General features: G+C 39.1%; 1 protein-coding gene across 3 annotated transcripts in view; it reads right to left on the minus strand.

Annotated features, from left to right (window-relative positions):
* Window positions 1-22,840, minus strand: part of LOC147331282 (TOX high mobility group box family member 2-like) — an 85,896-nt gene that overhangs the window by 43,077 nt on the left and 19,979 nt on the right. For all 3 annotated transcript variants that reach the window (XM_086293499.1, XM_086293497.1, XM_086293498.1), the window contains exon 2: window positions 14,479-14,571. In XM_086293499.1, coding sequence (XP_086149625.1) covers window positions 14,479-14,571 — 93 coding nt within the window. The remainder of the gene's footprint in view (window positions 1-14,478; window positions 14,572-22,840) is intronic.

The following is a 22,840-nucleotide window of genomic DNA, read 5'->3' on the forward strand; positions in this document are numbered from 1 at the left end:
CGCCAATCTACTGCACTGCTAAAACAGAGACACAAACAACCGTTTACACCTAAGTCCAATGTAGAATCACCAATGAATCTAACATCCGTGTCTTTGGACTGTGGGAGAACATGTAAACTTCACCTAGAAAGGCCCCAGCCGGCCAGGGGATTCAAACCCAGGACTTACTTGATAACAGGTGATAGTGTTAACCACCACACCCTTAATTCAAATTAATATAAATACAAAAAGAGAATGTGGAACAAAACTTGTATAGTCTGTTTGCACAACTAACCACACTGTCGGAAAAATTCAGATCATTGCATTAAAAGCTGTCTAAAAGTCACCGACATCACAAACAAGGTCACCTACGTTCTCTGCCGTTAAACTTGTTATTTAACCAGTTTCACAGTTTCAGTCTGTGGGGACTGACCTGCTTCTGGAACCAGCCTCAAGTGGACATTTTAAGAAGTACACTTTTTGGCACTTCTGCATACTTGCAAGTTTTTCAGACCCACAAGTTGCTGATCGTCTTTGTTTATATTGCTTGTTATATTTGCAAATAAAAAAATCATAAATGTAAAGCAAAACATTATCAAATTTATCAAATTATGATATGACACCAGCCTGTCACGTAATACACTAATAACCAAAAACAACATGAAAAACATGACAAAAAACATCCCAAGCCAACATTTTTACCAACCCTGCCACCTATTTAGTGATACACACAAAGAGAACAGCCTTTAGCTTGTTCTGCACTTTGCTAGTTAAATCAGGACAGGACAGGACAGCCCAACGATTTCATAGCTCAGAAATACCAAGCTAAAGAAGCCTAAAGGGGAGGCATAGGCTAGAGAAAAGGTGACAGTTTGAGGTTATGGAGAGGCGATGAGAACGACAAGGGTGTATCCTGGAGCTAATGGGGAAGGGGATAGCGATCTTGTGCAAGTAGGAGGCCAAGTAGGGAACATACTGTAGGTATTTGGGGGGGGGGTTAGAGAGATACATTTAAAAAAAGCACAGGGAGCATGAATGACACTGACATAAAGGAGGAGAGGAGAAGGGCTGTAGCTGCAGTAGTGGCGACAGAAGCCTGTGGTTGTTCTGGCTGTACAGTGATTAACACTGGGGTCACAGCCAGAGGCCGCAGCTCGAAAGACACGGGCATATAAACATGCGCACACATTCACACACACGCACGCTCGCTCACACTCTCCCAGAGGCCTTCCCTCCCTCTCTGTCTGACACTATTTGGCACCAACCATTTATGAGAAAACAAAACACACCTCAAGACAGCTAGTAGTGGCCGAGATGAATTACTGTTGCTACTGTAAGGTCAAATAACGTGACTGGTTTGTGCCTACAGTGAGTCAGAGTGGGAGGGTGTTTCTCAAGCTCTGGCATGGTGACTGAAAATGGACCCGGGTCTTATTGTAGCAATTTTTCACCACATGCAAAGTGTTGCAGGGACCAATTTATGCAAATCACTTATTCTTTTTTATCAATTCTGGGATTTTTTTCCCTTAACATTCCAATATTTCCATTTAAGTTATACTCAGATTCAACTCCAGCACAGTTTTCATTAACATTTATTTCCATCTTCATACATAACACATTGAGGGCAGCAAACAAACCAAAGTACAAAGGCAATTCCTTGCAACATTATTCAATTCGAAGCCCCAGTTCCATTTCCATGTTATCATTCAGCCTCTGATGGAACTGTTACTTCTAGTGCAATAATTTCTGCCTGATAGCACTATTAGTTTGCAGAAGGAACAATCATTGTATTCTGCAATGAAAATACAATCACGTTCTTGCTCTTGGAGAATGATTTTACATGCTGTCCTACTCACATTGTGCTAGATGTCAAGGTGTCTTAGAATAGTTTATTTTCACAACTGCAAACCAGATCTCAATGAGCAAAACAGGGTAAGTGCAAAACAATTATATCAAATGTCAAAGGAGCAAACTGAGGTCTGCAACTGTGCTCTTGCTACACAATGGGAGGAGTCTCCAAGGGCAGAGCTGTTAAAATAATAAACACCATCTAAAATCAGAGGAAAAGGTAAAAATAATCATTTCCTGGTACTGTGAGGTTAACAACTGGTGAGTGTACTGTACACACAGTTTTTACAAACCTCGGTTGTCATGCTGTGCTGATTTTTATTTAATGCTCTCACTCTAATCTGGAGTACGTCAAAAGGAATGATTTTACCTTTTGTGAAACGAAATTACTCCCCTTTCTTGCCTAGACATAGATGAAACCACCAATACCATTCTCCTGTCTCGACACCAAATTGATGACAATAATTTAAAAAACAGGCAATTAGATTCACTTGGCTGAGGAACCAGCTCATCTGAGTAAAGACCTTTAAAAAAGGGTTAGAAACCTACCAGTTAACACATTATCTCATTACATTTTATTTGTTTAGAAAGAAGTAAGGACAAGAAGTTTTAGCAGCAATTATTTTTTTAGATGAGACTGTGTCTGGTCTTTATGCTGCGCTAAGCTAACCAGCTGCACTTGCATACCTTTTCTTTTGTGTTATTAAAGGCCAAACTCAATTCTAATCTTTCTGAATGAGCTTCGTTCAGCCAAGCACCTAGCTGAAGTGTACTTGACCAAGACTCTGAAGGCCTAATTTGATGCTTATCTCTAACCACTGACCTCTGACTGCTAGCCTCCAAGACCTTTAACTGACCACTGAGATTAATTTCCTCATTTCAAACAGAGAGAAGACAGACAAGGGCTCTGACCTTAGAGTAGATGATGCTAAAAAACACGTAATTCATTATAATAAAGGCCTTTGGCAAACATTTAATCTACTAAAGTAATCAGGAAATAAGGGATGAAAATAAAGGAAAAATAAGTTGAAAAGTATACCAAATCTTGACTTTGTATAATCTGACTCTTAATTCGAAGATGTTTTCCCTAGAAGTCATAATGTGTGAACATAGAAGTAGCGGATATATGAGGAAAAAGGGAGGTTTGTAAGAGAACAGCATGCATGTCGTGTCTCTCTGTGTTTGCTTTCCTGTGGCTTCGAGGTCATTAATCATAGCGGTCAAATCTACAGCAAAACAATTGAGCAAAGGAAAACACAGACAGAGAGAGAGAGGTTGAAGGGAGGAGGAAAAACAGGGTGAAGGTGGGAGAGGTAGAAAGCTACAGGGAGACAGAAGAGGAGAAAATTTTTGAAAAAGATTGAGGCTTGAGAAAGAAAAGGGACAAGTTAGGCCTGTAGAACTGATGCAGCTGACACCAGTTTCTTGTTTGCATAGCAGAAATGCAAATAGAGAGTGAGGGAGAGAATGGGAGGGAGAAAATAAAGTGGGAGAGATGCTATAAATAACTTTGTGTTTGCGTAAAGCCAAACCAATGTCAGTTTGATGCAGGAAGTGCACCACAGTTGCAGAGGTTATAGAACAGTTGACTGAAACGCAGCACATCAGAAACTGAGTTTTGCAAAGCCTTCAAACATGGATTCACACCTTTAGTTTAATCTAGTTTCATCCATTCATTGAATAATATTTTTATATGGGATAAATGACATTTAGGATTTTTTTAAACTTTTAAATAACACTGGATTTGTTTTTTAATGGATAGTAGATACAGTAATCTTCTGTAAGGAATAAATCATATTTGCCTTTATTTGTTATGTTCGATGAAATGAATGCAAATGGATAATGAACTTTCACAGTATCAGTTCTCTGTCATATTTCAGGTTTATACATAGCAAGTAATTTTATATTTTATAGTAGATATATAAATCTGTATTAATGTACTTTAAATATTTCTGTTTTTTGTTTAGATAAGCATAGATTATATTGAGGATGGAAGTAAAACATCACGTTTTCATGTAGCACTGGGAAGCAGATGGAGGAGTATGAACTGAGATTATTCTAATTCATAGACAAGAATAAATATTTGTATTTTTCACCACAATCACTGTCCAAAAACAACTGCATTGTCATACCATTTGTACCCAACGGTTATGTCACAAACATTATTTTTAATGTTTACAGAACTTAAAAAAGGGTCAACAAGTTTTATGCTAAAATTCAACTAAATCAAATCAGTAATGAACAAATAAGAACTCGACAGAGCTCGACAGATATAGGGCTGATTTTAAGACCTATATTCATACCGATACTTGGTGATTTAAAAATGTGATACATAGGCTGATATTTATGTCCTTTATGTCAGAAACAGTTTTTCACCTCATTTGTCATGTGTGGTTATCTATTTATTCATTTACACTGTCCCAGACTCTGCTTTGATCAGGTGGTTGTTGTGTTTGTGGCATTCCAAACACTTGTTGTCAATATGAAAGTTGTAGAGTGTTCCTCTAGGCAATATCAACACTTGTAACACAGATGAGGGGTGTTTCTCCTGTCTGTTCTTTACAGACATTTATTTTTCATTTATCAGGTGTTTAAAAAGCTGATACCAATAACTGGCAAATAGCTGACAGTGGGCAATAACACTGGGCTGCCAAAATACTGGTCGGACTATGCTGAAAAGCATTCGCCAGTGCTGAGTACTGCTTAGATATGAAAGCTCTCTTTAACCCAAAATTAAAATTTGTACAGCCTCAATATGTTGGACTCAGGGCTTTTTTTTATCCATTTATTTAAATGGATTCCTTAAGTTCAATCGGTACATGGTCAACTCACTAAGCATTTTGAGATCAGTTTTATAGCAAATCCCAACTACTATTACTATATAACTACACAACGTTCTTTCCTACTGTCCTGCTAACCTGTATTGATCTCGATGGTTTTCTCATAAGGTTACTGTGAGCCCAGCCGTGCTTTCCTGTATGTACTGAGTACAAAATAACAGAACCCTTAAATGCAGCCAGAGATGTTTTAAATTCACAGAAAGATGAAACAGCAGAGATGTGGAGAAGAGGACTTTACCCTCCTCCCAGTCTTTTTCAGGGTTACAGCATGAGCCTTCCTAGTTTTCCACACCAGCGTAACTAATCGCATGTCAGTCAATGTGCCGATGGAAAGAGGCAGCAGTCAAAATACCTGTGTCAGGACTGTGGTCATTAGAGCATTCAATGACTCACTGGCAGGCACATATACACGCAAACAGACACACAAACATTAACGCGCACACACGCACACACACACACACACGCACACACACACACACACACACACACACACACACACACACACACACACACACACACACACACACACACACACACACACACAGGCATACAGACATAACCAAAGTGCAGAAAATAAGTGGGATGGTGTGATATAAAGCAGTATTGCACTGCATGTGTTCACGTGTAGATATCTCTGCTGCTACATATATGGGCTTCTCTGGTTTGTATGTTCGCACACACATACGACATGAGCGTGGGTGCATTATGTTTTAAGAGCTGGATGTATGCATTCTGCATACTGGCCTTTGTGTTTGTGCACTGTCTCCTGTTCCATCACACACACATTGATCCCAGTGTGATAAAGATAACGAAGTTAGCCCTTTCATAATATTTATTTTCCCATAACAGACCTGCTCAGCCACGCCCAGTCATATAACTGCATGCAGATGAAATGTGGTCTTCATTACCTGAGAGCCTTAACACAGAAACTAGTGAGGAGAAACAGAATTGCCCTTCTTTCTCAACTGAAAGAGCACGAAATGAATTGAAGCAGCTGAGATTTTTTACATTACCATGACAAATACATTGAAGTGGGGAGGAGAGAGCCAAAGGGAGCGGCAGAGAGAGAGACATGATGGTAGACAGAAAAGGGCAGACCAGACAGAACAACCAAATTCTGCGAAGAAGAAAAAAAAAATCAGCTCAATTTGTGCTCGACTGTAAGCTGTGAGCTGAGAGGAGAAATAAAATAAGGCATTTAGCTGGGGATCATGTTAAACCATGCAAGTGAATGAGTCTCCTGAGGAGAGTGTTCCCTCTCTCTCTCTTATGATGGACTTAATTGCCTCTATCAGTGTTAAGATATAACATTTATCTCAGGTTTATTGCTCAGCTTTATGATCTTGTCCATCACGTTGAGGGGCTTCAAGAAGCATGCCACTTTTCAAATGACATCTTAAAATAATGCATAACTGATTAGAAAGCAACATGGGGGGGGGCATAATTTGTATCTGGAAGATGAGAACATTTTTCACGATGAGCAAATCTGGTATCTGTGCAGGACAGTGAAGCAGAATGTTTTTGATGGTTTGCTGGATGGATTACTCTTCTGTTTCTGGCTTTTTCAAAATGCATGGTTCACTGGACTAAAGGCACACACATCTCCCCCACCTCTGACCCCCGAAAGCTCTGGGTAGGTGTATGGTTTCAGATGGCCAGACAATCGTACCATTGTGCTCCTGTTAACACAATGAAAACAAAGCTAACACGTCGCTGACATTCAACAGCCCCCACTCTGCCTAACCTTGACTTACAACACAACAATATGGAAGATCAAGTGAAATATAGCAAATGAGATATCAAATCGCACTTAAATCATGCACAAATCAATTGTGTTGATTTTTGTCTCCACACGAGTATTTAACACAGAGTCAGAGCTTTGCATGATTTTAGAATGCCACATCGTTCGTATATTATTTCATTTCTTTCAGGTGTGGTTCTGATCACCTGAAACAGACAGCTACTCATCACATGAAGACTTGAAAACCACATCTGCTTGTTCCATTAAATCTATTAAATCCACTTGCATTATATCATAGTGTTTACCACACAATAGGAGCCTTTCAAGGGCAGTCCCGGAGGAAGCCAACAAAGGACCCTCTCTTTCAGGGACTAGTCAAGTAATTCAGAAAGAGCCAAACACAATTTTTTTGTGTGTGCATGGATCTTCTCCACCAGACCAACAAGCCACAATTCCACTAAGTCAAGAGAAAGGCTGTCAGAAAAGAGGAAGAGAGCAAAAAGATACCTGCTTTTACTCACAACTGCCTTATTTAAACATGGAGAAATGTTTGCCCATAAAATAGTGATCCTGTGTAGCAGAAAAAGCATAGACCTAGAAAGAAATGTTAGGCAGTGATTTTAATGTGGTCCATCTGTAGTAACCGGTGCTTTATTGTTACATTCACCTGAAAGGTAATGTTTTCAATAACCGTATCACGACACATTTCAAAATAAATCCTAGATTTCTACAAAGCCTGTACATGAAAGATGTGATACTATTTACACTATTAGAATTTGGCAACTTAAAAATAGTTGAACGTGAATGTTTGACCTGTTGTGAATACCTTACATTTAAAAACTCTGATTTTATTAAATGTGGAACATCAAAACCGATGAAGACATAAATTAATGATCAACTAATCAATTAAAATTTACTGCTTGGTATACTGTGACAAAATATCAAATCTGCCTTTTTGTTAAGAAATAGAGATATTTTGATTGAAACCTACTTGCCCTTTTATACATCATGCACAAGCACATTTATTACTTTCTCAATTAAAATTCTGTTTATTGTCTTGCTTTATTCTGCACAGTGTAGCTGTTAAAGAATTTTAAAAAACAAAAAACAAAAAAACAACCCGGTGTGCCGGATCCCAGTAATTTAAAAAAAAAAAAAACAGAACACACACAATATAGCACCATCGGGAGAAAAAAACACAACGTTTTTGTGCATTTGGGAACTCACCATGTATTTAAATCTAAATGCAGCATCCAGTACCATCTACTTCTGTCAATAGGGCTCAAAATAATTCACTGTTCTTTCATTCACTGCCATGCTGACTCCACATCCAGCCTCTGCCACTAGCATTTAGGCTGAATTTTCTATTACCAATCTAATTGCACATTCCACCCTGACAAGAGCTCATTAAACCTTAATTATACACATGTTGTTTTCTACAAACATCTCCATTTGGGTCTCTCTGCCTTGTAATTGTTCAGCAGGGACAACCAGTTGAGATTTCGCAGATTGAAAGTGAATAAGAGAGAGCGAGAAAGAGAGAGAGAGAGAGAGAGAGGTAAAAGGAATGAGAGAAAGAAGGAAAGGGAAGAAAAAATACCAAAGAGAGAGAAAGAGAGGAGTGTCTGGAAGTAGGTCATGCCTCTCCATAAACAAGGCATGGTTTCTAAAATAATATACCCATCCAGTGGAAGTAATGCCAAACAACTGAGTGAATGTGGAGCTCATGTAATATTTACAGAGCACTAATACATAGATGACAGGTCTTTTTCTCAGCACCCCCTCCCCTCCCCTTTCCAAAGCCAGAGGTTTCTTTTTTTCCCCCTTTTTCATCTACTTTTTTTCCTCTTGCCATTTGAATTTCAGAGAAAGCCAACTACATTGATATCTCTGGCATGGAGGCGGATTGGCGAGTGTTAAGATGTTGAGTTTCCCTTACTTTCTCCCTTCTTTTCTGCCTCTTGTATCGTTCGTAAGCCCCCTACCACCAACTCCGCTGCCACTCTCTACATCGTTCTCCCCACATTGACTTCGGCTGTGATGTTTTCACACATTTGTTACATTTTCGTGGGGCAAAGTGGGCCTTAATCCTGACTCTTTGAGGCATGGGCGATGATATTACTGTGGAGAATCGGCCTTTTAAAGACTTCTTTAAACTCCAGCTGGTGCTCTAAGGTCACCAAGCACTTGTTCGACATTAAGCCCAGCGTGATGTTTGTAGACTAGACTAACTGGCTTTGTTGACTCCGGGCCGGGCTTTCTGGGCACCTTGCATTGCTACTGCAAGAGGAAAAAGCTATGAAGGAGTGGCACGTCTGCATGTCCCATGAGTTTGATAATTATTATTTTTGATATTGAGATTGATGGTAGCCTACCTGATTTGGCAAATACAGATGCTCAGATAAAACAATTAACATGGATAATGAATTTAAAGCAATATTAAGCTTTGCAAAGTATTTCTGATACACAAAAAAATATACTTTAATGACGAGTGAACTAATTGAACTGCTGTCTCTGCAGACTGCCATACATTTAATAACATAATCTTACTTTTTTGGAAGAAATATATCTGTGAGGGGGGAAATCAAATATTTTGTATGACTATACATTATGTTCTGTTGCATTACACTTTACATGTTTTCTCAAATTTCCAAAGATTTCCGGCTTATCTTTTACCTATCTTTATTAGCTTTGGACAAGTGAAGGTGACATCATAGATCCTGAGAAGTCAATACTAGAACTAATCACCCAATGTGTAAGTTTTAGAAAAAAAATCTGATCTAATTCCTAAATATTGTATTTGTGTTTAAATGTGCTCATATTAAATGATATTACCTAACTTTTCAGTCTCTGGTGGCATGAAATGAGAAGTCTCTCACAGACCACACAGTGTCACTGCCATTTAGCACCCAAAAAGCAATAAGTATCCACGCTGAGCCTCTCAGTCATCACCAGGGATCTTCTCAGCCTGTCAGTGTTGACACTTACTCCGTGCATCATTGATACCCGCCCAGCAGCAGGAAATAAATAGCCTGTCATCAGACCACTTCTGCTTTGCAATAGGCAATATAACAATTATCTTGGAAACGTTTTACAACAGGCACTTATTTTGCATCTGTTTTGTTTGTTTATTCAGTTGGTTAGTTAAAATATTCAATTCAAAGCACAATTACAGTGGAACATTACTCAGTTCTCACTAACATCAAACACACTGACTGTACAGTGTGATGCGAGCCATGTCAAGATAAACAAACATGACTTATTAAACAGGAAAATGAGTCACTCTTATTATCCCAGCGTAATAAATCAGGAAAACACTAATTATAACAACCTGTGCCTGATCCTGACTGATTCACCCTTGCTCTCTGGCTTTCGGTCTGTGTATGTACAGTGTGTGCATATATGTGTGTGTGTATGCGTACGTCTGTCACATTCTTCTCCTGCTGCTGCCTTAATAGGCAGTCTCTTAGATATTCGCTACAGAATAGTGCTCATGCAATATTAATAACACACCAAAATATGGAAGCTGGAGCCCCCACTCCTTCTCTCACTCTCTACATAATTGACTATGCAAGGCTCCAAATCAGCTTGGAAAAAGACACAGAGAGACACAAAGCAAGGAAGAGAGCAGGAGAGAGGGAGCGAGAGAAAGGGGGATGTGGTGAAAAAACAAAGTCCTGAGTCCTGAAACGAACCTGTCATCTTTGCGTTGCAGCAGATTCTGAACCTTCACCCTATGTATCACTGTCAAGGCAGAGGAGCTAAAACAACAACAACAATAACAACATCTACACGATAGCTCAAACTCCCTGCAAAGGATACACTGATGTTAATTCAACCTGAGCTAAACAACCCTCCACTGAAGCATATTTGAGAGTCGTTGTGCATGACTTTAAACACTCAATTTTTAATTATTTCATTGTATCATTCTCAGTAAATGCAATTACTCTAGTTCCATTATAGAAAATAAAACTTGAACTGGAGCTAAATTAGATCAATCATGCATTCAGCATACGTAAGGTTACCTCTTAAGCTTGAGTGATGTGCCAATGGGTCAGGCCCACAAAAGTTTGTTCCATTCAAACAGTTGTACAAGAAATATAAGGCATGTATTTAAATCTACAACATTTTCAAACAATGTTGAATAAGTTGATTTGCACAAATTTAAGTTACTGCAATTGGCACTATAGCAGGAACATTTGTGTGAGTGGGTTCTCCTTTTATCAGTTCTTATGTGTGCACATAAACACATGCAAGCCCATCCACAAGCATACGGCTGATGCAATACACATTCCCGCCAATGGTTTCACACAATCCCAGTAATCTATACGTGGTGGTAATGCGCCAAGATTCACAGCAATGTGCCAACAAACGCAGCGCAATAGAAGCCTGAAAGCTAGTATGCATGGGTGTACTCAAAAGAATTAGATTCACGAATGTCTTTTGATGAAGAAAATACGTATAATGGATTTTTTTTTAACCTCGCTGATATGCAACATTTCAGTGAGAAATATAGATATTCAAACTTGTATTTTCATTTACACGTGAACATCAAAAATCTAGAAAACAGCATTTTCACTACACATCAAGTACAACTTGCAAGATGGACAGTAGGATAACATCAGCACCTACGATCTTAACACATTTCCCTAAAACTAAGAATGTAACATCGGCATCCACGTCACTGCATTGTTAGCTAAGCTATGCAACAGTAAGTTGCACTGTAAGCAACTGAGTCCTACAGCATATTGTAAGACTGTAAATACCCTCACTCTTTCTCTATCACATCCATACATCAGCTTCCATAATCATGGCTTCAGAACAAAATCAAAAGGACCACATTCCTCTCTGAATCTGTAACATTACTTAGTGCTTTAGCCACAGTGGCTCACACTGATGGAATTATGAACGTAGAACCGTAACATCAGATTTTGATCCATCATGCAGCACCATGTGGAAAGTGTCTGATTGGCAACGACTTTTTTATAAGTATGACAACAATCCCAAACACACTGCCAGTGCAGTAAAGGCATACCTGGATATAAAAGCACACAATGAAACAGTATCAGTTATAGGTTGGCCTTCCCAGATGCCAGACCTCAAGTTAACTGAAGCAGTACGTCAGAGAATGGAATAAATGACAGCCAACATCCAAAGAAGAGCTTCGAATGTCCTTCAAGAAGACTGGAGAACTATTCCTTTAAAAATTAAAAGAAAGCTTGCCTAAGAGAGTTCAGATTGTGTTGAAGAGCAGAAGTAGTCATACCAAATATACTTCAAGCTCTGTTTTTCCCTCATGTACTGTGCTTGCTGTATGTATGTCTACTGTATTTCCATGTATGCTGGTACATTTCTACACCTATTTCAGGGTTTCATAGCAAATTATAAAGAAATGAAGGGTGGCTTAGAACTCGATAAAGTGTTTTCAGCCAGTTCAATGTCACAACTTGACACTCAATAGCTTTTTTAATCATTGTTCGCTATAGTATGGGTGCTCAGCAGCCACCAGGGAGAAAACAGGATCAATCTCTGGCGTAGATCCCCAAACCTAGTTGACTTGAGTGAGTTTAGATTAGATGCCTATGTTCATCAAATTTTCAGATGATTATGTATAAATTTGAGAATACTTCAATACAGTTTTATTTTGTTTTACTAGTGAGATTCCATTTAAGTCAACTAATACAACAAAAGCTCGCGTCTATATTTCACATCTACATCTGGGTATGAGAAGATTACCGCAGAGCAACGCAGATCCCGCCCTCTACACTGAACACTTTTATAAAAATGAACCATACGCACTTAGAGCTGTAATAGATGTTGAAAGAATTAAAAAGAAAAAGAAAAGGTTGCGGGGGCAGAGTTGGTGGTTGGAGGGAGGGGAGGGGGGTGGGCAGTGCACCTTGACAGGAAACATAGAGGTGAAGAGCAGGAGTTGGAGGTTAGTTTGACAGAGAGAAAAGAAGTGGTGGTGGTGGTAAGGAATGTGTGTGTGTGTGTGTGTGTGTGTGTGTGTGTGTGTGTGTATGCTTTTTCTTTCTCTTTTTGGGTGGGGGGGGGGGGGGGGGGGGGGAGGAAGTGCCAAGCCCACTTTTAACTGAACTGAGGGTGGTGAGTGGTGGTGTGGTGGGGGACAGAGATAAAGATCAGGGGAAAATAAAAGGGGTGTGCAAGGGAAGTAAGAGGGGAGGAAGGAGCTGGGGTGAGGGGGGGCAGGGACCTACTACACCTTTACACTTGCTCTCACCGCAGCACCTGATAAGTGCAATGGAAAAACGTCTGGTTTCCTCCTGCATGTTAAGTGGTTTATATTCTCCTCCTCTCCATGCAGCCTGTAGCTACAGTATGCTACTGTACTGACGCTGTACCCAGGTAATAACAGACAAAAGGAAATGACATACAAAACCAAAGGTGAGTAAGAAAGAGAGAGTTGGGGAGAAAAATAGCACACATTTTCTCTTTTTATAATGTCTGTGTGTATATGTGTGTTGTGGTTTTTGCGTTGTTGTTTTTTGTTCTATTCTAATTTGCACACGTGTAATCTGAACACAACAACTAGACAACATACAAATCTTCTTTCCACTGCTGAACATTTATCCATAACTTTGAGCGTCTTTATTTTACAAACAGCTTCCACATCGAGATTTAGGTGCAATTTAATTTGCACAACAGCGGATTAGATGAAGGTGGATATATATCTTTACCACCTCACGGATGTCCTGACAAGGAACTCATTCCCATGATTTGTAAGTGGGTCTCTCCACTGAAAAGCATTAACAATATTCACTTTAGATAACATATGATTCTGGGCCCTGGGAGAGGATGGGTTTCTTAGAAATGCTTTGTTAGCACTCTCCCCCTTGATAAATGATTTAGGACATGTGGCCTGAGACATCAATACAATCTCTGTTGTAATTAAAAAAGGTGCGCACCAACAATATTACACAGCTTTCGCTTTGTCTGCCTGTCTCTTCTCTTCCTCTCCCTCACTCCCTCACTTTTCCTCCCATTGAGCCCTGGAGCAGTGAAGAGATAATTCAAAAAGCACTTGCATGGAGTGAAACATGAAAAAGGGAGACATATGAAATTAAATTCTCTCTTTTTGCTCTATTGTTCTTTCATTTTCTCTCCTTTGTTACATAAATGCATTAAAGCAAGGCAAGCTAGATTCTAATTATGATTTCCGCAAAAAGATGTTTTATTAAAAAAATGAAAGAATGGTTTCACAAACAAAGTAGACTGACTGTTCCAGCACTTTGTCAAAGTCAAAGTACTGGAGGTGTTCCATCACTTAACTTCAATAAACGTAATCTTTTTTTTTTGTTTTGTTTTCCCAACCATGCCCATGAACATTTGTATAATAAAATAACAGAAAGAATGAGACTTTGATGTCCAAACACAGCAAAATATAAAGAAAAAGGGAAAAATGTTTAATTTTCATACATAATCAGATTATTCTTTTTCACGTGAAACAGGTAGAAGTATTATTTCCAGAAAGGCACAACTTGGCTTTCGTTCTGTGTCAAAACAAATGCAGTAGGAGTCGATTGGTTGACCGATCATTTGCACAACCTACGCTACTTTGAGAAGCTACCAAAGAAATACCACACCAACCACCATGCCGGATGGGTGCTATTTTTTGGTCAATAATGGGGTGGGGATAGGAGACTCTTACTATCACTATTAGAGTGAGTGTGGGAAAAATTATAGGCTTGGTATTAGTCAGGGGTGGAGGGTGCAACGCATAGTCAAAGAATGAGGAAGAGGTTTATGTTAGGAATAAAGTGTGAGGAATTGTTAATTGTTCGGTTAAGTTGTTTCCTGGAAGTGATTTCAGTCCAGACATTGCTGACTGCATATTTCAGTTATTTTCATGCAGATTCTTTTATATTATCAATACTTGTAGGACTCGGCAAAAACTCGATACGTCTTTCTCATCTGATGTCTAGGTACTCTTGTTGTGCAACTAAGGGAAGTTCAGAGGCTTGCTCTATGGTTTAAAAGTGACATATAGGTGTGGGTGAGACCATTGGGTGTGTGGGTGGAGGGGAGGCTGGGAGAGATGAGTCTTACCCCAGTAGAGGGCAGTCTCTTGCCGTCAGGGTTTGGGCGCATGGGCAGGGAACTGTAGAGCCTTACACCTCGATCTGGAGCACCGTATCTGCTCTGGAGGGGGGAGAGAAACAGAAAGACATTCAGTACTTTTTTTTTTAAACGGTAATGAAAATATACACATTTTAATAAAATTAACTTTAAAGTAATTTAGTTTCAAAGTTTCTCTACTTTTACTGTCTCAGCCAAAGTACAGAGATCATTCAGTCAATAAACACGTTTTTTTGATGGTTCTCCTTTTGTTTACCAGTGTTAGTTCCATAAATTTCTACCAAGTCACAAACCTGCACATTGGCTGCCAAGTTAATCACATCACTTCATGGTGATGTATTACACATAATAACTGGATAAAATTGGCTCATGGAGCAGCACTAATGGTGCTAAGCTGTTGTGTTTGGTAGCCAGTGTTCCTATGCACTGGTTTACTACTGGCTCCATCTTTTTGTACATTACACAACTGATAATCGGAGTGTAGGTACTGGGTCTTAAGCCTGCCAGCTCCTCCCCGTACTGCCCCGTGTGGATTCCAGACGCACCTACGAGAGTTGCGGAAAAGCCCTCAGTACTTGGGAAGCTAATGATTTGCACAAAGTGATCTCTGCCAGGGAAAGAGAGAGTGTAGCTCAGTGGGGTTCACACTGTGGCCCACAGCCACAGCATGGGTACCTCACAGGATTTACTTCAAATCTAATGCTCTTAATCTCTTTGTCTTTATCAATCTCCTCACTTCACTCTCAGCTAGTACGCACAGCACTGCGTATCTGTTATTCTCTCGATATTCTGTTGTTTGCACATTAGCATCACTCTTCAGTAACATGTGTTCAATAGGTTTTGTGTTGTTTCAGTCATCTGATTTTTAGAATAGTGAGAACGCGTGCTTTGTGCGTGTTCATTGATAAAGTGGGCTACGTCTATTTTTTCTCTCTCGACCCGCTTTTAGCTTTGTATTCTGCCTGTTGTGAAAATAAAAGCTGCCATCAGTGATGTAGAAAACTGCCCCCTCATAAACAAGAGGACAAGACATAGTTTTATATTTGGAAATAACTACAGCAGCTGCTTGCTTTGTATAGTACATAATGACTTTGCCACACTCAATCCATATGGTCTGCTAATGAGGATATGATGCAAATTGTTGAAAGAAAACACACAATGCAGTAATTAATAAATATCACATTATCTTTCCCTCAGATCACTTTTCTTCTTCCTTTAACACGCAGACAGGGTGCATATGTAGAACACCCAGAAAGACATAAATACATTCAAGGGCATTAGCCTGAGAGTGTTTTGCAGTGAGACATGCAGTGCTTAACAATATTTTTTTTAAATGGCATGAACTAACCACAGCTGGCCTTTTACTTCAAGGAAAACATGTGTAAGAGCTTATAGACAGGAAAACACATATAGGTGTAAAATAGTCACTCGGCCCCAGCTCTTATTGGAAAACACCCTAAACACACTTTAGTATATTGTGTTTATGGATCTAAATGCAGAGTGATTGCCATGAGATGCAAGCTGCAAAGCCAGATATGCAAAAGCTTGCATATTCATATGCAGAAAACAGCAGACTCGAAACAAGAGTATGATTTACAGTATACTATGTAAGATGCGTACTTTATAGATCAGTAACTGTTACCAGTATGCTGATCAGATGTTGTGGGCTGATCACAGACAGTGCATAGTGCACACTATCCCCCAAGGCAGAGTGAGAGTACTTGCTGTGTAAGGTTTTGATTTCCTGTGCTCATTATGAAAGGTAAAAACAGATGAATAGACAGCAGTGGCCATCTTGTCGATGAGGTTTGCATAATGATGATACAGCATTAGTAAAGATAAGAATGTGCTGTTTTGCCAATCATCACCGGGCAAAAAGAAAACAGCAAACCATGTCTACTTAATCATAAAGCAAAAGCATGATTCCATGTGAGATGTGACTCGTGTTTCTTAATAGGGATCAGAAATCTGACCCGATCTGCTTGAACTAAAACATTTTCTTCCAGAGGAGCTACTGTACACTAACTCCATCTCTCACTGAAGACCTTTTTTCTTTTGGGGCTTGTTAGGTAGCTTGCCAGCATCACAGCTAAATGAATTCCTTGCCAAACAGCTTCTTTAGCCAGCGAAGGAGCCACAGTAAGTGAATGTTTGATATTTCTCCACTGTGCCAGGCTAATCTGGCCCTGTGGCATGCCATTACGGGGCTAATAACAGCTGTCTATGGCCTGGAGGGGACACAAGCAGGCCTGGCTGTGCTAACTGGCCCTGACAGACTCATTAGGAGTGCTGGCACCCAGGACAGCAAAAGCCAAACTCCTCACATTTCCTTGCTGGCTCACAACAGTTTGCAAGTGCAAGAAGCATTGTTCTTTACACTTGTTCTCTGACACCTTTCTTTTGTTTTCTACTCACTTCAGAGGCTCTCACTTCTCTCTTTGACTTTTTTGGTCAGGTTTGGGTTTCTGTGATATTTTTTGCCAAACCAGATGCCGTACCATGTCTACTTGACCTCGGGTTGAATCTAACCTCTTATTCTCTCTCTCTATTTTTTTTTTTTAAATCCTGCCCACCCACTCTCTACTGCTGACCAAAATAGAGCAGGCAAGATTCACTTGTTTGTTCATGCTATTGTAATCTTTGCCAAAAAAGTAAAAGGAACATAAATGAATACATAACTAAATAAATGACTCGGAACTTCTAACTAACTTTGTTTATCTGCCACAGGAAGACGCTGCACCACACCAGGAAGACGCTGGCATCCTCTGAACTTTGTATTATATACAGTGTCTGTTTGGGGACAAAAGGGGTTTCCCCAGGCAGACAGCACAAGCAAACACTGGCCTGCCACTTGGCAGGGCCAAGCCAATCACTACAAGCAGAGCAGGCTGACAATAAACACAAAGGTCTAATGGCAGTGGTCTGCATATAGAATCATTAATAACTTGGGAAGCATGCATGGTTGCAAGACTCCAGCCATGCAACAAACATTCATGTCTTCATTTTGATTTACATAAAGATTTGTTTTATTCTGATGCATGTCAAGGTGAGTAATTCAAATATCTGTCAGCGTACCATTTAACATATATTAATGCACCATCAATGCACATTTTCCAAGTTTTCTTATCTAATATAGAGGTATCCAATTTTTATCCAATACAATTTAATTTCTCGAGTCATATTTTTGAACTGCCAAATAATCTCTCTTTTTTTGCAAAGCGATATTAGCTTGTTTAAAACACAGTGAGCACTGCAATAGATTTTCTCATTAGAAATCAACACTGGCCTTCCCTTTTTATAGGCTGCACCACTGGGGGACTGTAAAGCCGAAGGAGCAGCTGTGGGGGTATGGTTACCTGTAATGCTAGCTGTTGCATGTTATATTATTTACGCAGATCTGGACTTAATGGAACACATGTGCATCTGAAACCGACATTCTTCCCAGATTAGTTGAAAGCCGGCACACACCAGACTCTACCAATGAGAGGAATGCAAGGCCGAGACAGGCTTATGAGGAAACACTATCACTCGTCTATGGTTTAAAATACTTGCAATGTATGTGTGCACACACACACACATACAGACACACACACACTGTCATGCCTGTACACACATTCTCTACTGATATATCTTGTACACAGCACTTTGTATAGTAAGCACTCAACAATGGGTGCACACTGACATCAGAAGATCAATAATACAAAACATTACACTCATTCAAAACAGTCAATCAGTCTTTACACCCTTAAAATGGCTATTTCTTATGCTCTACTAAAAACTTGTCAGCTGTGTTGCATAAACATAATATCAGTCGGATTTATAGATGTGGTGGTCTAACACTCAGTAACAGAGTATGAATCACTTTTTCAGTGGTTTTTTTTAAGAGTCTGAGAGAAAACCAGCTGCAGGATACAACATCAGTTTGCATATTGCATTGTGATGAATCATTTTCTTTCATACACTTTTCACAGTATGTGATATAATTTTGAGGACAGATGTTACAGGTTTTTATCATTTGTTTGTGATCTGTGATTCTAACACTTACTAGTGTTTGTGTTACATTTTTAAGGAAAAGCTGAAAGTACATCTATATTTGGAGGGGTTGTATGTTCTGTAATCCTACTAGAATATTATTACAGCTTGCTTTGATTTTTTTTTCCACTCCTCAACTTTATGTAACTAAGTTTTCTTTGCAGGGAACTTGAAAAGGATTAACTGACATCTTTTGATGTTAATTTATCCACAGTCTCTCTGCTACCATCTGTGAGTTCCAGCCTGCAGACCTTGAAAACACTGACATGTAAGTGCTGTTTATTTCAAAGAGAAGGGTGTACAAAACTATATCAAAAATAATAATAATAATAATGATGTGCTGAAAGAAAATGCATTAATATGTTTCTTGTGTTTAAAGCCGTTTCAAATTTAATAAACGTGTAATATAAATTTGGTTTAGATATTTCAGTAAACACTGAACTCCATTTAGCTGTATTTAAGTACTGTTATATCTTTCCAAGAACTGCGCTCAGAAAGACATTTATGTTTTAATGTCAACTAAAGCTTAAACAGCTCGACCATAACCAGGACATGAAGCCAGGGGCTACTTGCCTCAGGCCAGCACTGCCTCTCAAACTACTGATCACACCATTGGGAATATCCAGCCAACGGCAGCATTTAAGCTGTGGCTGTTTATAGCTGACCGCAGCTTTTCCAGCGACTACATGTTCATTCCTACTGTAAACATGTCAGTTTGTATGATTAAGGCTGCACTGGGAAGAAATGCCATTATAACAATTCGACCAAATAATTATTATAAGTAAAATTAACACAGTTTTTCCTTCATATTATATCTATACTTGCTTTGTACTTTCCAGTAAAAGCCAAGTATAGATAGTATAGCTTTGTACTTTCCGATCTCCTACACCCCTCACTTTGCCTCCACCCTTTGTCTTGTCTTGTTGCCTCATCTTGTGTTTACGTTTCTCCAATAGTTTTTGTTCCACTAGTCAACACAGATCATAATTTACGGGTAGTAGTGTGTGTGCGTGTGTGTTTGTGTGTGTGTATCTCTCCAGTCTCTATTAATCTGTATATTCGTTTAGCTCTCCATGTTCCTTTCATTGATTTTCAAGTCAGTTTGCAAGCATTTTACGAAATTAACATGGCGTGTTAATTTGCAACTGCACGCTCCTGATTTTAAACACGGAAAAAGTTTAGCGCAAAGTGACAATGAGGAGGTAATGTTTGTATCTGTTTTCTAGCTACGCTCAAGCCAAGATGCCGTCTGCTGCTGGTGACAGAAATCACACGGTTTCTCAATAACGTGGTAATTCACTGTAATCCAACCTGGGCCTTAATCAGAGTGACTGCAGCCACGCTGTTTCACCCGGTGAACAGTTGAAAATGTTGCGAGAACTATAACTAATTGCGAAAGTTGTGGTTATGCATTTGGCTTTTCCCTCTTCTCTCAAACTTTTATGACACTGTGTTTCTTTCTTGTATTGTTTTTTCTGTTCGCATTTCTCATGCTTTCCTGACTTCTTGTGTCTACCTTAAGGCATAGAGGGCCGTGACAGAAAGTAGATTCTGTATCTACTGAAACAACAATGTAGAGCTTGGCTGCATGTTTTCAAGTGAGATAGGAGATACAACAGAGGCATCTAAAATTGTACCCAAGCTTAGATACTGCATACAGTCCACTGACGGGATTACAGAGTGGATTAAAGCCATAGTTAACTCTTCACACAGCAGAAATAAAAGTTTTAGAATTTAGTCTTCAGTCAGAGATCAAGAATTGTTTTTTGGGGTTTTCTTTTTGTTAAGGATCATCTAAAAAGCTTACATTCAAAATTAAAGTGAAGGTAATCAGGCTTTTACAGTAAAAATGAATGCACAGGACAAGCCATCATTAAACTACACACACACACACACACACATATATATATATATATATATATATATATATATATATATATATATATATATATATATATATATATATATAATTTACATCAAAGGCAATTACAAAGATGCCACAAGGAACGTTATAACACTACACCCTTTGCAAAGGATAACTACTGCAATAAGTCTTAATGATAGAAAAATTAGCTCACTCTCTCGACCGTCATTTTGTCTCTCACGGTATCGCACACACACACACACACACACGTGCGCACACACACGCACACACCTGCCCTTTGTATTATGCCTGACACAGAAGTGAGCGAGATGGAGTGCATTAATAAAGTGCAGTCAGAGCCCTTGCCCTCTCTGATTCAGAGAGAAGAAAAGGAACTTTTCATTTTCCTTTATCCTCTGTTTTTGATTATTTTCAAAACCCTTCATCTTTATAAGGCTGTTTCCTGAGGACAAAAAAACACAGTGTTACAACGATACAAGTTACAACCAACAGATGACAAGCAGAACCAGCACCTCTGCTGTGCACTGGACACAACTAGTGTGTTACAGGCAGAAAACAGATGGCTGGGAGAAGCTTTAGCTAATACAAAAACAGGGATTTTGTCATTTCTTTTTTTTTCTACAAATGAAACATGCAAAGGTTGGATTACTTTAGTACAAACAGACACTGGGCAGAATGATTCTTTAATAAATTAGGATTGCTGAGGAGAGCAAATACTCCCGAATCTCAGGCTTTATAGGTCACTAAACTCAAAGGCAAAAACTGTGATATACTGTAAAAAGTTTCCATTAACAATACTGAGCTGTCAGCACTGGCACTATAAACATACTGCGTGTTGTTACAATAGCTGTAATAAGTCATGAAAGGTAGTGCTGATATGATTAAACAATTAGACTGTAAGAAATACGTGTAACCCACAATAATTTTCCAACTATATTATGTTAGTTATGGCTATAAATACTGAACTCTGTGGCACTGGCTCAAAAAATCTTTAAACAATTCTTAAACCTGTTTCTTTTAAAGAAAATCTCAAAGTTCCAGCTTCTCAAATGTAGGGTGACTTGCATAATATAATTTTAAAAGGAATATTTTGGGATTTTATGCAAAAAACACTTTAAATTCTACTTACTCTAACTGTCCTTTTCACCCTTCAAACACTAAAAGCATTCCTAGTTAATACTACTGTAGTCAGACCTTGCAGTCTTTTATTTGCATCATACTTTGTTCTCATGTATGTAAACATAGTAAGCCCTTGTTGAGTGGAAACTGACCTGGCTAAAGCAACAACGACATGTGTTTATTCCAAACCATGACCTCAGTGCAGAGCACTGCTCGAAATGATAGAAAGCTTAAGACACAGAGTTTTTAATTAATTAGTGTTTTGGTTTATTTTTGCTCATTCTTGTCTAGAAACATCATTTTCACATGGTCTGAGCTCAAGAGGTAGTTACAGTACAATATCTGTGGTAGGAAACTCGGTTTCCAAAACATATTTAGAAGTTCAATCACACATCTTAGAACGACTGGGGCAGGGTTGGGGGTAAAACAGGCATTGCTGTAAAGACAGAGCTGGGAAAGTTAGTGCAACGGAAGCCAGAAGAGAGGGAGATGGAGATAGAGAGATACAGAGAGAGAGTTAGTTGGGAGTTGATATGCTGACTACAGGCAGTTGATTTGGTTTCAGAGAGCATTGTTACGGTGCTTTGAATTAATGCCTCCCAAAGAGTCCAATTGTGATTCTTGGGCTGTGCTGACAGAATATTTGACAGCCCGGGGTGAGCTGCTGATCTCAGCTGAATCCTCTGTTCTGTGTGTGTGCGTCTGTGTGCGCGAGCGTGTGTGTCATAACCAACACATGCACACACCTACACATGTTCAGATATATGTTGACGCGCAAAAACAGAAACTGATCCGACAGATTTATCAAATCAGAAGTGACAGTTTGCTTAGCTCTAACACACAAACACAAACTACTAAAGAATGCAAACATCTCTCATACGCAGGTAAATTGAGCACATTCAATTAATCATGATGAAAAAGTTTGACCAGCTGTTTCTTCCTCTCTCTCTTCTTCTCCCTGCAGGAAACATGCTGTCCCTCTGGGCTGCTGAATAAATAACAAAAACAGACAAGCCCAATGCTTCATTACAACAATAGGAAGAAAAGAGACACTCCATCAAAATAAATCCGCTGCACAATACCAGTCCACTCTGACAGCAGCACAACATCAAGAAACATTATTCGTCAAATGTAACAAACGAAGTTGCAGATGCTGCAGATACATTAATTGTCGTCATCACGTTAAGTCTGGAGATACCTAAGTCATATTACTCACTAATGCATCAAAGAATCTCTGTACATCTTTTTGTGTTTTCTGTGCTTTTCTTGACAACTGTTTGTCTCATCCAGTTCGCA

This window comes from Aulonocara sp. 'chitande type north' Nkhata Bay, linkage group LG5, assembly GCF_057382095.1.
Source record: "Aulonocara sp. 'chitande type north' Nkhata Bay isolate Kocher_YH1m ecotype deep benthic linkage group LG5, A_spYH_male_GT1.1, whole genome shotgun sequence".
NCBI classification, from domain to species: domain Eukaryota; kingdom Metazoa; phylum Chordata; class Actinopteri; order Cichliformes; family Cichlidae; genus Aulonocara; species Aulonocara sp. 'chitande type north' Nkhata Bay.